This window comes from Urocitellus parryii, chromosome 3 (genome assembly GCF_045843805.1).
Source record: "Urocitellus parryii isolate mUroPar1 chromosome 3, mUroPar1.hap1, whole genome shotgun sequence".
NCBI classification, from domain to species: Eukaryota; Metazoa; Chordata; class Mammalia; order Rodentia; family Sciuridae; genus Urocitellus; species Urocitellus parryii.
The window spans coordinates 155,135,460-155,150,823 of record NC_135533.1 but is presented as its reverse complement, the minus strand read 5'-3'; the positions used below and the strand labels follow the sequence as shown (position 1 = coordinate 155,150,823).

General features: G+C 40.9%; 1 protein-coding gene and 1 pseudogene across 1 annotated transcript; one reads left to right on the top strand and one right to left on the bottom strand.

Annotated features, from left to right (window-relative positions):
• The first annotated feature begins 1,623 nt into the window (after window positions 1-1,623).
• Window positions 1,624-2,376, top strand: Vpreb1 (V-set pre-B cell surrogate light chain 1). Its single transcript, XM_026401761.2, has 2 exons — window positions 1,624-1,705; window positions 1,797-2,376. Exons 1-2 carry the CDS (start codon window positions 1,660-1,662, stop codon window positions 2,201-2,203), a joined length of 453 nt encoding a protein of 150 aa, XP_026257546.2. The 5' UTR covers window positions 1,624-1,659; the 3' UTR covers window positions 2,204-2,376.
• Window positions 2,377-5,886: 3,510 nt separating this feature from the next.
• LOC113191821 (solute carrier family 25 member 16-like) lies at window positions 5,887-7,076 on the bottom strand (annotated as a pseudogene).
• Window positions 7,077-15,364: the final 8,288 nt, after the last annotated feature.

Sequence of the window (15,364 nt, the reverse complement as noted above, 5' to 3'; positions counted from 1 at the left end):
CACATCTCCTCCAGTTGCCCTAGCTGACCAATTTGAGTGAGGTCTGCTCCTTGTCAGGGAAATGAAGGACAAGGGGAAGCTCAAGGCTCTACAGAACTAATCTGAGGGAATAATAAATTTAATTAGCCAACTACTTATGAGAAAGGGAGGACTGGTGCTTTCCCAGCTGCTCAGTGCCATCTAGAGCGCGTAAGGTCACTTCACCCATAGTCACAGAGCTGTGTAGATTTAAGGAGAAACTTTGACTCCAGCTTTTGAATGAGCCCGTGGGAAAAGAGAACTTCGGGGCCATCTTAGACATCTGGCTAGGTTTCGAATGCTTGTGTCTCCCCAAATTCCTATGTTGGTCCTCACCTCCAACGTGTCATTAGCAGGGCCTTTTGGAGATGATTACGTTATAGGGAAGAATCCTTGTGAACAGGATTGGTACTTTTACAAAAGAGGCCGAGAGGGGTCTCTTGCCTCTCCACCACATGAGATTGTAGCGAGAACCCAATCTACCCTGAACCAAGACACAGGTCCTTGCCACACACCAAATCTACCAATGTCTCGATAGTAGAGTCCCCCTACCCCACAACTTTGAGGTCTGTGAGAAATTCCTGTTATTTACAAGCTACCCAACCTATGGTATTTTTGTTGTAGCAGCCCAAATGAACTAAGAAACTTCTGTACTGCTTTCCTAGGGCCTCAGTGACAAGGTTCCATTAACGAAGAGGCTTAAATAACAAAAATTAATGGTCTCACAATTCTAAAGGCCAGAAATCCCAAATCAAGTTACGGGCAAAGTTGATTTCTTCTGAGGGTTTTGAAGGAAGATATGTTCCAGATTTTTCTCTTGGCTTGAAGATGACCTTCTCCTCTCTACATCACTTATCACCTTCCCTGTATCTGAGCTCAAATTTCTCATTTTTATAGGGACACCAGATGTACGGGATCAGGGCTCTATTCTTATGGTCTTATTTAACCATAATTAACTTCCTTAAAGGTCTTCTCTCCAAATTAGTCCCACTGGGGGGTTATGGCTTCAATGTGTGAATTTGGGGGACATAGTTTAGTCTACAACAGGGCCAAAGTGTGTCTCCTTAGTGAGCTGAGAGCAGGAAGAGGAATAATTCTGGGTCCCCTGGTGCTTTTCTCTTGAAGTCCAATCATTCCACCTTGTCCTAGGAGGGAAAAGAGCCAGGTTTAAAGGTGTTACTGAGTTTTGGAAAGGCACAGAGCGTCCCACTGTCTTCAGGATCCCCAACACTTGCAGGTGTTTTTAACCACCCCGAGGATGTGTCCTCTCCATTTTACTAGGCATTTACATTTGGAGGAGAAACTTATTTCTGTGAGGCTTAGCTTCCTCAAGGGGGAATTGATGTCACTCTCCCTCAGGGACCCGAGTTCACCAGCCAACCTCCTAGGCACTGATCTGTAAGCTTTCAGCAGGTGCTTCCTCCCCAAACCCTTCCACATGGCAAGGCCAGAGCCACAAAGCCTGCCATGGGACCGTTCTTTTAACTGACAATGCAAACCCAAGAAAGTCTGGGATGGTAGTGAGTAGGAACTAGGGTTGCAATGGCTCCTCCCCTTGGAGCAGGGAGGAAGAGGCTGGCTTATCCTACAAAGGCCCCAGGAGCAGTAGCCTTGGGAAGTAGAGTTCTGCCGGTCTGCACCATGTCCTGGGTTCCTGTCCTGCTCATGCTGTTAGTCTCCTGCACAGGTGAGGGAAATCCCAGTGTCCAAAGCCTTCTGCTCCTTCTCTTGCTTTGCCCTGCCTCCGTGGGGTAACCCACATGCTTCTGTGTTCCCAGGTTGTGTTCCTCAGCCTGTGCTGCATCAGCCACCATCCATGTCTTCACCTCTTGGAACCACAGTCCACCTTACCTGCACCCTGAGCAGCAACTATAACATTGGTGTTTATAGCATCTACTGGTACCAGCAGAGGCTGGGCAACTCTCCAAGGTTCTTGCTAAGATACTTCTCATACTCAGATCAGCACTGGGGTCCCAATGTCCCCCATCGCTTCTCTGGATCCAAAGATGTGGCCAGGAACCGGGGGTATTTAATCATCTCCAAACTGAAGTCTGAGGATGAGGCAATGTATTTCTGTGCTGTGGGTCCCCAAAGCATGGAGAGGGAAAAGATGGAGAGGGAGAGCAGGGAAGAAAAGGATCCTGCTGCTTCAGGATCCCAGATGCCCCAGGACATGTATACCTGAACTGAAGACAAGGTTTCACTCAGAGAGGCTGGTGTGGGAAGGGGGAGGATAGAAGCATGGGGCTGCACAGAACCCAGGAGATAGGGACACTTAGCTCCTTATTGTCTAGCAGTATGGCTGTAAACCTCATTGGAAGCTAGATTACAGAATTAAAGCTGTTTGTGTTCTCAGAAGTTGTTTTGCTGAGTTGGGTCTGATTGCATGATCTCATGGGATGAAACTGACTAATTTAGGGCACAGGTCCCAGGAAAGTTACCAACCACAGTCTACTCAGTCAAGACCCTGTGGGCAGTTTCACCTGAGCCTCTACTCAGGGTTATGGGGGCAGGGGTGGGGAGGAGAACAAGAGACTGACACAAGTGCCTTGGAGCAGGAACATCCTTGCTGAGGACAGGACCTTTTATTGTCATCTGATTATGCCCAGGAGTTATGAGTTGAACAAGGTTAAGAAGACACTTTTTATTGGGCCCTTGGGGAGGACAATAGGAGCCAAGTGAAAGAGATATAGCAGGCTCCCCACTTTGGTACTGTTTTTTTTAAAAAATAAATTCAATATCCCGTGTATTCTATAACTGACATAGTATGCATTTTTTACTTTAAAATATTTGCAGTTTTCTTTTATTAATAACAAAACTGACATACTTATTTTTATTTGTTCTAATTACTTATACATGGCAGTAGAATGCGTTTAGACACATCATACATAAATGGAGTATAATTTCTCATTCTTCTGGTTGTGCATGATGTAGAATCATACTGGTCATACAATCATATATGCACATACAGTAATTATGTCTGATTCATTCTACTATCCTCACTACCCTCATATCCTCTCCTCTCCCTTCACTTCCCTCTGTCTAATCCAAAGTACTTCTATTCTTCCTTAGAAGTATAGGCATCCCCCACCCCCTTTTGTGAGTTGGCATTCACATATCAGAGGAAACATTTGGCCTTTGGTTCTTTGGGATTGGCTTATTTTGCTTAGCATGATATTCTCTAGCTTTATCTACTCACTGGCAAATGCCATAATTTCATTCCCCTTTAAGGCTGAGTAATATTGCATTGTGTGTGTGTGTATACATATAAATGTGTATATCTATCTATCTATCTATCTATCTATCTATCTATATCTCACATTTTCTTTATATTTATAGGTTGAAGTACACTTAGGTTCCATAGTTTACCTATTGTGAATTGAGCTGCTATAAACATTGATGTGATTACATCACTGTAGCATGCTGATTTAAAACCCTTTGGATATATACTGAAGAGTGGGATACCTGGGTCAAATGATGGTTCCATTTATTTTTTTTTTTTGGAATCTCCATACTGCTTTCCAGAGTGGTTGCACCAATTTGTAGTCCCAACAGCAATAAACACACTGATTTTATACATTTAAATTAATTCAAGATTTCATGTCAATAATTACCTATATAGTATAGCCCAGAAATGAAAATATACAAAATATTTTTAGAAACACATGTATTTCTACTGTATCATACAAAGATACATATTTTTATTTATTTTTTTAAAAAGTTGTTGATGGACCTTTATTTTTTTTAAATTTATTTGTATGTGGTGCTGAGAATCGAACCCAGTGCCTCATGCATGCCAGGCAAGCACACTACCACTGAGCCACAACATCAGCCCCCATATTTATTTTTAAAATAAAGATTTGGAAAATGAAACCAGTTAATCAATTTTTTTACCAAAGTATGACAAGAAACCTTTTATGTAAAAAAAAAATTGGTGCAGAAATAACACTTTTAACTTTCCTAGTGTCTTAAAAATCACACTAATTCTATAAATTGCTAATTCTAAATATATAATTTTAATTGTTCCCTGCCCATTTCTGTCATGCTTACAATAAAACATAAAAGTGCTCTAAATATAATAAGTGAAATTGTTACGTTTAAAACTTTTCTTAATATGAAAGATAACATTCACATATCAGAGAAAACATTTAGCTTTTGTTTTTTGAGGGACTGGCTTATTTCACTTAGCATTATAGTCTCTAGTTCTATTTACTGGCAAATGCCATAATTTCATTCTTATTTATGACTGAGTAATATTCTATTATGTATATATACCACATTTTTTATCCATTCATCTGGGGGCACCTAGGTTGGTCTCATAGATCAGATCATATCTTATTTTTCTATTTAACTTTATATTGTACTACTTTTCATGGAAGAAGTATCCTCACGACATGATACTTTACATACATTCTTTGATACTCACATCTATATTGATGATAGTTCACAGTCCACTTAAATAAATTTTCTAGTAGATATTAATAAGATTATATGTATAGTTCTACTCTTTTTGAAACTAAAGATATTCAGGTTTTATTATTACTGCCTTGGGAAACACTGAATTTAAAAAAACATGCAAATCATTCATGGTACTGGTCATAACATTTGAGCAAAACTTGATGATTCTTCTTCATTTTTTTTTTGAGTCTCTCTCTCTCTCTCTCTCTCTCTACTGGGGATTGACCCCAGGGTTGCTCTACCACTGAGCCACATCCCCAGACCTTTTTAATTTTTTTCTATTTTGAGATAGATTTTTCTTATGTTGCCAAGACTGGCCTCGCCAGACGGGTTTTCCTTACGTTGCTAAACTTGCCATCCTCCTGCCTCACCCTCTGGAGCCACTGGGATTACAGGTGTGTGCCAACATATCCAGCTTGAGTCTACTTTTTTTTGATACCAAGGATTGAACTTGGAGGCACTTAACCAGTGAGCCACATGCCCAGCCCTTTGTATTTTTTTATTTTGAGTCAGGTTCTCACTAAGTTTCTTAGGGCCTCACTAAATTGCTGGTGCTAGCTTTGAACTTATGATCCTCCCACCTCAGCCTCACAAGCTGCTGGTATTACAGGTGTGTGCCACCATGCCCAGCAAATCTCTGTTTTTAAATACATTTATTTAACTAAAAAATGAAGAAAAAATTATTTTTTTCCAATGAAGCAGAATTATGAGAAGAGAAATAATTATACTTCAAAGCTGGGTATACTTTGTAGAACTTAAAATTCAGTTCTCATTGTTCTTCTGCAAAAAATCAAACCCATTTATTTTAACAATATAAACAAAACATTAAGAGTCTTTACAAAATCATGACTATAGGCTTGGAGTATCATTTAGTTGTTAAGTGCAGGCTCAGCGTGTGCAAGGCCCTAGGTTCAATCCTCAGCACCACCCCCCAAATTATGATTACAATCAAAAACTTTAAACAGGAGTGTTGAAATTTGGCTCAGAGATGGAGCTCTTGTCTAGCATGTGTGACGTACTGGATTTTGCCCCAGCACTGCAAAAGAAGAAGAAGGAGGAGGAGAAAGAGGAGGAAGAGGAGGAGGAAGTTTGAAACAGTATGATAAATCTAATAGCAATCTCTTAAACTCCATTTTGAGATAGTTCTGCTTCCAAATAACATTTTAAAATGGTCTCCAACAATCTGATTATAATTAGTCATCATCATTTTAGGCATATTTTTTCAATGTTCAAAAGGCGTAATATTTGGCATCAGAAAGTACTTTTGATTTGTGAATAAAAAAAATCATGTACTAATGTCAGTGGTTCCTGTGACAGGTAAATTTCCTCTTTCAAGTATTAAAGTAGCACTCTGTTTTTATTTTTCTGAGAGTTTATTAAAGAAAAGAAACCACAAACCACAATTTTTTTTTAGTTGAGGTTAAAAAATGGCTTCATAAGTTCATATGTTGTAAAAGCCACTGCTTGAGAGGGAATACACAGAATGAAATTAAGGGATAAACCACAATATAATCCTTTTCAAATTCTGTGGTGTCTATAGACATAGTTCATAGACTCCCGAATGGTAAGGTGCTTTTCAAATTCTGGTGGAATAGTTCCTAGTTATTATTCTCTGATGAGTTACATCAAATGGGTATGATATTGCTTATGTTGTTGCAAGAGCAACACCAGCACAATGTAAGTTAATGTGTTTTCAGCACCATGACTTTAGGATTGTCTGATGAAGGTCTGCTAAGAAGGGTAAGAGCATGGGAAAGCCCAACACTGTTTAAGATAATCAAAAGTAAAAAATGAAACACATGCAACAGCCACGTCAATGTTTATAGCAGCACAATTCACAATAGCTAAACTGTGGAGCCAACCTAGATGCCCTTCAGTGGATGAATGGATAAAAAAAAATGTGGCACATATACACAATGGACTTTTACTCAGCAACAAAAAAAGAATAAAATCATGGCATTTGCAGGTAAATGGATGGCGTTGGAGAAGACAATGCTAAGTGAAGTTAGCCAATCCCAAAAAACCAAATGCCAAATGTTTCCTCTGATATAAGGAGGCTGATTCATAGTGGGGAAGGGAGGGGGAGCATGGGAGGATTAGATGAACTCTAGATAGGGCAGAGGGATAGGAGGAAAAGGAAGTGGGCAAGGGGTTAGCAAGGATGGTGGAATGTGATAGACATCATCATCCAAAGTACAAGTATGAAGACTCAAATTGGGTGACAGCATACTTTATATATAAACAGAGATATGAAAAATGTGGTATATATGTATAATAAGAATTGTAGTGCAAAAAAATACAAAAGTTCATGTATAAAGGCATGAATTGGTGGGAACATACTCCATATACAAAGATATGAAAATTGTACTCTATATGTGTAATAAGAATTGTAATGCATAAAAAAGAAGCCATTCCTAATATAGTGGGCAACAGCCTTTGTAAAATTCCAAGGAAACCACCTTTGCATAAATTGTTTTGAATGCATGAATGATTCCTGTGTAGGTGTGTTGCTCTTTCATCTGGAATGCTCAATGTATTCTAACCATGTCAAGGGGGTAAGTACAGATAACTGCTGTCATACCTGTGATGGATCCATCCATTAATCTGTGAACACGACCATAGGGAAAGATTTGAATCATCATTGCACCATTTCCTTTATACAATCCCAGGTGTCCTTCTCTTTGGAGAGCAACACACAATGTAGAAAATACTCTTCCATGATTCGAAGATTTTGGCTTGGAAAATATCAGTATCCTAAATGCATGTAATCATGATTGTGAGCTTGTAATAAAACTTTTACTCATTCCAAAGGAACCACTGTTGTTTTTGCACAATACCTCTGTCTGGCAATACCTCTGGCCAAGAAGGAGTCCAGTCAGTAGAATTTGAGCAGGCCGTGGGCCCTCCAGCCCCTGCCGCCTGCAGCATGGTGGGAGGGAGATGGCAGGGCTGCCGCCACAGCCATCAGGACAAGGACATCTTGGGAGCCTTGGTTGTCAATTTACAAACCACAGGTCTGAACACAGCTGTTGCCTGTAGTGACAGGAAGCTGACCACCATGCTGGGAGTACCAGATCTACCTTGGTACTGCCAGCATTTTGGGTTGGACAAATTTTTGCTGAGGGGCTGTCCTGTGTATTGTAAAATGTAAAGCTGCCAGATGCCAGTACACACCTGATGTTTCCCCGCACATTTGTAACAACCCAAAATGTCTCCAGACATTGTTAAATGTCCCCACAGTGGAAAAATTGGACACTTAGGTGAGAGAAACACACTTATTCTTCTGCACAGGAGAGTGGCAGGAGCTAGCAAACATTTTCTGTAAACAGCCAGATACTAACTTTTGGCATTGTGGGTCCTACTGTGTGATGTGCCACCTGTAAAGCTACTTGTGTGGTCTTTTACTGGGTACTGAGCCATGGGGGACTTAAATCTCCCCTAGGGAACCATCCCAGCATTCCCATGTGTAGACCACCCAAGGCGTGAGATATCTGCCCTCCCCCTACCAATGGGACAGTTCTTGTAGCTCTGGAATATTGGGCGTAACCCATTGGGTTTGGACAGCTCACCTCCTGCCTTATTTGGCGATGAACATTCTGTAGAAAACCTTTGAAGTTCCCTTGTATAAATAAATGGAACGGGGTGGATGGGTGGGGGGCTCAGTCTTCCCACTCCCTTCCCAGTGTGGAAGCTGGACACGTAAGGTTGTATAACTGTCTAGCCCTTGCTTTTCAAAATTACTTCCTGTGTAGTGTGGTTTCTTCAGGTGTTTTCTTTTCTTAGCTTTAATTTGCAGCCAGTCTGCATCATGCAGAGGAAACCCAAATTCCATCGCTGGTGCCAAAGGTGGGTGAGACTACTGTCTGTTGAAATATTCAGGTTTTCCCCTACAGTAAGAAAGCCTTTACAGACCACAGGTGAACAAATGGGTATGGCTATGTTCCTATTAAACTTAAATTTATAGAAATAATTGGGGCTCTGCTGGATGTAGCACTCAGGCCATGGCTGGTTGATCCTCTACTCTAGGGAACACTCAAACTCCTGCCTCCATGTTTCCATCAAACCATACTTGGTGGGGCCATCAAGGTCCTTCTTAACTCTTTCTGTATTATGGTCCTGGGGATCCTGAGCTCCTGGACTCATGGAGAGAACTGGAGGCACAAGGATCATGGTCTCATGGAGGCCACTGTTGAGAGCCACAGCCAAAGGGGCCCTAGCAAACTTCCAGCTGCCAGCAAACTTCCAGCTGCCGGCTGATGATTGGCTCACAGCGGCCCCAGCAACATCTAGCTGATTGGCTCCTCTGCGGTGATGTTCATTGGGCTGTTTCCCTGCCCTTCAGACTGCCAGCTGATGATTGGCTCACAGCGGCCCCAGCAACATCTAGCTGATTGGCTCCTCTGCGGTGATGTTCATTGGGCTGTTTCCCTGCCCTTCAGACTACGGAACTGCTCATTGGGGGACTTCTTTGGCTCCGCCCACGCGACCCAGCCAATCGGCCTCAAGAGCAGGAGGATTGTGAGAGGTGGTGTGGTTTGTGTGGGGAGAGGCTTGTGGAAGCCGGTGGTGGCAGTTGGGCTCTGAGGGTTTTTCCTGAGGAGCTGTTTTGTTTGGCGTTTGTAGTTTTAAAAATAAAGTTTGTTTCTTTTGACAAGTGGCTCCTGAATTGTGCCCAGCCAGACTGCGGCATTTGGTGGCCCGTACGGGGAACGAACCCGCGACCTTGGTGTTATCAGAGGCACAAGGATCATGGTCTCATGGAGGCCACACTGGGTGTGTAGGATAAAGGTGGAATGGGAGGGTTCTTGCAGCCCTGGCCCACAGCATGGTACCCTGAACTCCCAGGTGGTAGGTCAGAATGTGTCCCAGAGAGAGGAACCTTGTACATAGGGTGTCTATACAATGTATGAACATGCCTCATCTTAGGAAGGGGCCAGGCAAACGATTTCCCTGTGACTCTAAACTTGGCTGAGAATGTCCATTTACTATTGCTAAAAAGGGGTCCCCCAAGAGACGTGGATACATGTCAATAGTAGCCCTTTCCCCTGTGGCCAGTGAGTCTGCCCCTCCACCCCCAGCTTTGATAAAATAGTTGTCCCTTTGGCTCCCACTTCCTCAAATGTACCAAGTTCTTCTTGCATCTGGAGTTTGCCCCTGGCAGGGATTTCCAACTCCACATTTTTACAGGTCAGCTGTAAAAATTGATGCCAAAGAACTTTATGATTTGCTTATCATCTGCCCCCCCATTGTTTTTTTTTTTTTTTGCTTTAATCCTTCATGATCTGAAGTTACATGCCTTGACAAGAAATCCAGAAAGCAGGGAGTAAGGTTGGGCTTATCCATCATTCTATCATTCCTGCCCCACCAGCTCAATGGAGGATGAAATCCTGAACTTGGCTCTGGTTGGCCTTAGAGGGTCACTTGAAATCAAGGCCACTACTTCTAATGTCTTATGTAAAAGAAATAATGATAGCACTACTTAATTAATTTACAGTGCTTAAAATGGGCTTGACTGTCATGGATACTCAACAAAATAATGCTATCCTTTCCTTATCAGTTACCAGACCTGTTCTTCCCTCTTGTACAGTCCTTTCATCTGAGTCATTTCTCACTTTTGACCATCATCTGGCTTCCTGTCTATGGCTCTGATGCAGCCTATAACTTTATTCCCTTTCATTATACCTAGATCCAGGCTTGCTTGTACTCCCCTCTGACCCTTGACTGCCTTACATGCTCTAAGGGACATAAGCAAGCTCTATCTGTAATTTCCAATTTTCTAGTGGCTACATAAAAAGAAAAATATTCAGGGCTGTTAGTATGTGCCTGTAGTCCCAGCTACTTGAGAGGCTGAGGCAAGAGGATTGCTTGAGTCCAAGAGCTCTGGGCCAATCTGGGCTACAGAGTGAGACACCATATATATTTTTTCTTTTTTTTTAAAAAATTTTTTTCTTTTTAGTTATTCATGATAGTAGATTGTATTTTGACATATATACATGGAGTATAACTTCCCATTCTTGTGGTTGTACATGATGTGAAGTTACACTGGTTGTGTATTCATATAAGAACATAGGAAAGTCATGTCTGATTCATTCTATTGGCTTTCCTATTTCCATACCCCATCCCTTAAAAAAAAAAAAAGAAGTAAAAAAAAAAAACCAGGTAAGATTCTTTTTTTTCTTTTCATTTTTTTAAAAATATTTGTTTTTTGGTTGTAGTTGGACACAATACCTTTGTTTTATTTATTTATTTTTTTATGTGGTACTGAGGATCAAATCCAGGGCCTTGCATGCGCTAGGCCAGTGCTCTACCGCTGAGCCACAATCTCAGACCCATCTTTTTATTTTTTTTAATATTTTATTTTTTAGTTATAGATGGACACAATACCTTTATTTTGTTTGTTTATTTTTATGTGGTGCTGAGGATCGAACCCAGGGCCTCACGCATGCTAGGTGAGTGTTCTACCACTCAGCTACAACCCCAACCCCAGGTGAAATGATTTCTAATTATATATTTTATTTAGTATTATTTTGACATACAACCAATATGAAAAGTAGTCATGAGATCATTTAAACTATTTTTTTTTTGAAACCCAGTATGTATGTTACCCTATGGGTCATCTCAACAGTCACATACAAGTTGTGAAAAGACAGCACAGATTGAAGGTACAAAATTCATACACATTATTATGACATTGTCTTTGAAGACTGAATCAGATTTTTGTCCTACATAACATTACTTGTGTACCCCTTCACCGTTAATTTCTCCCATGGTAAGCCAACTGCAATTGATCATGCACCTGATTCAATTTGCTTACCTGCCTCCAAACATTTGTTCAAGCTATTTACTTGTTGGGAGGACTTCCTGTCTCTGGGCAGTGTCCTCCCAGATGGCTGCTCTAAGGGTTCCTCATGGTTTTAACTCTCCCTCCTTGGGCAACACTTTCCTGACTTCTTTATGCAGTTATTAACTTCCTCCAATGGGCAAACAGCTTGTTTTCCTAACTATATTTAGCACCAACCACACAGCTCTGGTTTTATTTAGCAAGGCTTCCTCCTTCACTAGTTTATAAATTCCCAGTGGGTAGGATCTGTTACGCATCTGATAAATACCAGGTGAAAGAGAGTTGAGTAAATGAATTAATGAGTGAATGAATGCATTACTGAGTGAATCCTTGGATTCCAAAGACCCCGACATTCTAGGATCCCACTAGGTGGCTGGGATCATTATGATTCTCTAAGATGGGAGAACCAAATCCACATTCTATTTTACCCTTGTGGCTAGCCAGCCTCTCTCTCTGTTTATATGTCTTCATTTCTCTGACTTTGTCTGTTTGTCTCTTTCACACACATACACACCCCTTCTGATGCTTGGCATATGTATCAGGTGATTATATCCAACAGATAAGAGTGGCATGGAAGGGAAAGATGGAATTATGGGAAGGGGATGTTTGGGGGAACTTTCTGAACCTGAAATAGAGGGGAAAGGTAGTGGAAAGTGTGGAGTTCCCAAATTGTCCATTGCTCAATATTGCAAAGACCCCTCTCACCCAGAAACTAACAGAACTTCTGATGATAAAGCACAACAAGACTGTAGGGGTGCTAAGAACTATGAACTGTGCACAGAAATGCTCTTCTCAGCTTCCAACTTTGACAAAGAAACACAAAACCAAATAAGCTTGGATATGAACAGAAGACAGGGACCTGTATATTCTGACCCGAGGAAGACCCTGAAACTCTTGGTGGAGAGAATTTTAGGAAGACCCAGGGATATTGGGGGATGGGGAGTATCAATCAGACTTAGAATGAAATGCAGGGACTCTCCATGGATATAGAAGGCCTCTGTGGTTGTGACATGGTCTGGTAAAGTGGGAGAGGGCCATGAAGAGAGAGGGTGGAATCAGGATACAGAGGCCATTAGGAAGAATGATGAAGGCCCTTCCTTAAAACTTCATTTTAAGCTGCATTCTTGTGATGTATGCTCACTGTTCAATCCATTTGATCATTATGGAATGCAAAATGGGGACATTTTCCTTGTAGCATTCCTCATGCACTCGTTAGCTAGAAAAGTGACATAAAAATCCTTTCCCCCAAATGATTTAGTCACTTTGAAGGACATTTGAAAAGTAAAAACAGGTTAAATATTTAAATTTTTTCTCTTTATTTACTATCAAAATAATGAGTCAATATGTCAGCATCATTCAATTTTAGTTTGTTAGTGTTATAAGCTCATGGGTATTTAAATTCATTGCAATGATTATAAATTTTCTTTAGGGCAAGCCTATTCAAATTAGTCCCTAACCAGGAACTTTTTGTTGTGTTGAAACAGTAAATTAAAATTTTCTGGGGAAAGGTTTATTTCAGCCAATTCACCAAAGAATAATGGAATTAGCACTTGGGTAGGTGCATGCACAGTGCTAATTCACAAAAGAGAGGAGGCAAAGAAAAGCTTATTTTCAGAAGAATGACAGTTTACACATGGAGAAAGAGTACTAGAATTAGAAAATCATTATTTGCAACCTCAATGTGATACATAGTAGTTTTTAAGGCCGAGATCATAAATGGGTGCTGAAACCATTGAGTGGTTATCAGTGAACAAGGGTCACCCCACAAATCCTAGTCATAAAGGGAGCATGGACATTTCCATTGGAGAGAGTTGGATGTTTCCTCTGATGAGGCAGTCGTCTGGATTCTCTAATTGTGGGTAAATAGTGTCTCCTAGGGGGTGTAACAAGAGCATTCCTCAATTTATACCACAAGTCAGCTTTCAGCCTCAGTTTTTAGAAAACACAGGGGCCATAGGAAAATGATCACACCAACTCAGACTGTGGGATGCTGGAAAAAGAAGGAAAACTGGATTGGACTCTGACAAGTGAGTATCACGAAAGAAAAGAGGCAAGCATTTGCAGGTTAAAGGCTGGTTGTGGATCACGGTAGAGTGCTTGCCTAGCACGTGTGAGGCACTGGGATCGATTTTCAGCACCACATAAAATAAATAAATAAAGTAAAGGTGTTGTGTCCATCTACAACTGAAAATATTTAAAAAAAGAGACTAAAGAGTTTTAACAAGTAACTAGATAACTAGAATGTATGAACTGGGTTTAGATCTTGTTTATAAACAAAACAAAACAAGAAAGCAATAACTTTAATAAAGGAAAGTCATTTTGAGGACAATTATGGAGATCTGACTATGGAGAGGATATTAGATATTTTAGGGCAAAGGTATTTAGGACTATATTAATTTTTTAATAGAGTCACGATATTATGACTTTGTAGGAAATATGTCAAGACATCTGTAACTGAGTTTTAGAAAAGTTTTAATTCAGAAATAATTATAGATTTATAAGAAATTGCAAAGTAATACACAAAAAGTCACTGGAGATGGGAACTTCTGATTTGGTGATGGTAGAAACGTAACTGAACCAAGAGAAAGCAAACACACACACAGGCGAATCTTTTAACTGGAGCTTCAGTGGAAGGCAGGCAGAACTGATCAGGAGAGAGACCAAGCTGTTTCTTGTACAAAGGGAAATATAAGCTTTTCTTGATTTTTCTGGAGTAATTTTCCTTTGGTCTGGGATATGGTTCCCAAAGATGTTTTTTCTTGTGTGAGACTTGGCCTTCTGTTTGGTCATAGTCAATTTACCCCAGGAACTGTTGAGTACTCTTGCAGCTGGCACCGACATCCTGTGAAAACATCCTGGTCTGGTGGCTTTACTTGTGATAGGGCTTATTATAGGCCTGAAGAACTTCAGGTTCTTGGGTTGCTATAGCTGCTGAAAGAGCTCAAGGGTGGGGTAGAAGAAAATACATATCAGCTTTAATGGGCCATCAACACACCAAACTGCAGTGTAGGTAGAATCTGTCACAAAAGTTAAAGCAGAAAGGGAACAGATATAATAAGAAGACAGATGAAAAACTTTTCATCCCATTGCCGTTACCCAACAGACATCTGCAGGCCCAAGCAAAGAGTCAGTGTTTTCAGCAAAAACACTGGTCTTCGGGTCCCTGAGAAGTAACCTAGCAACTGTTATCATCATAACACACAAGGGGATTTCCTGGGAATTCAGGTGCTACCTGGTTTTGTTTTTTTCCAGTCTTTGTCATGGGAATTCCCAAGACGTTGTTTGGTGGTTATTCTTACAGCCATTTTAGATCCAATCAGCTTCAGCCAGCTCGACAAAGGGAACTTTCAGGCTTCCTGTCCTTAAAGGAAAGCAAGATTAGAGCTGCTAAGTCACCTAGGCAGTACAAGATTAGGATAGGATAACAGTTAGCTTTTTGTTGTGTGGCAAAATACAAGTGATAAGGAGAAGTTTATTTTGGTTCACAGCTCCAGAAGTTTCAGCCTATGTTGTTCTTTTATTTATTTTTTTGCTTGTGGTAAGGCAGAACATTGTGATGAACAGCTGCATGTGACAGAGAAGGTCTGTTTACCTCATGGCGGCTGGGAAATAGAGAAAGGGGCTGGGGTTCCAATATCACTTTATGGGCATGTCACCAATGACCTAACTTGCTTCTGCATGGCCCACCTCCTAGAGGTTCTGCCACCTTTAGGTAGCACCACAGGCCGGCAAGCTAAGGCTTTAGCATATGGGCCTGCGGGGAGCATTCAAGATCCAAACCATAACAGCATTGGAAGTGGGAGCAGTTTTGTGACACTTAAATTCTTAACCTGTGGGATCTGACATTAACTCCAGGAAAACAGTATAAAAGTTGAGTTGACTTATAGGATACCTAGTTGAGCGACCATAGAGAACTGAAGAATTATTTGGTATGGAAAATTCACCCATCTGGAGACCAGAAGTGTTGGTATGAGTGTGTAGAGACAAAGTTTATTTTCCCATATTCTTTCTTATTAAAGATCAGTAATTGATTAATATTGTTTGCTT

Coding starts and splice junctions, on each gene's coding strand:
- Vpreb1 (XM_026401761.2), top strand. CDS start 1,660: ATGTCCTGGGTTCCTGTCCTGCTCATGCTGTTAGTCTCCTGCACAG. Junction 1,706..1,796: donor GCTGTTAGTCTCCTGCACAG/GTGAGGGAAATC, acceptor CTGTGTTCCCAG/GTTGTGTTCCTCAGCCTGTG.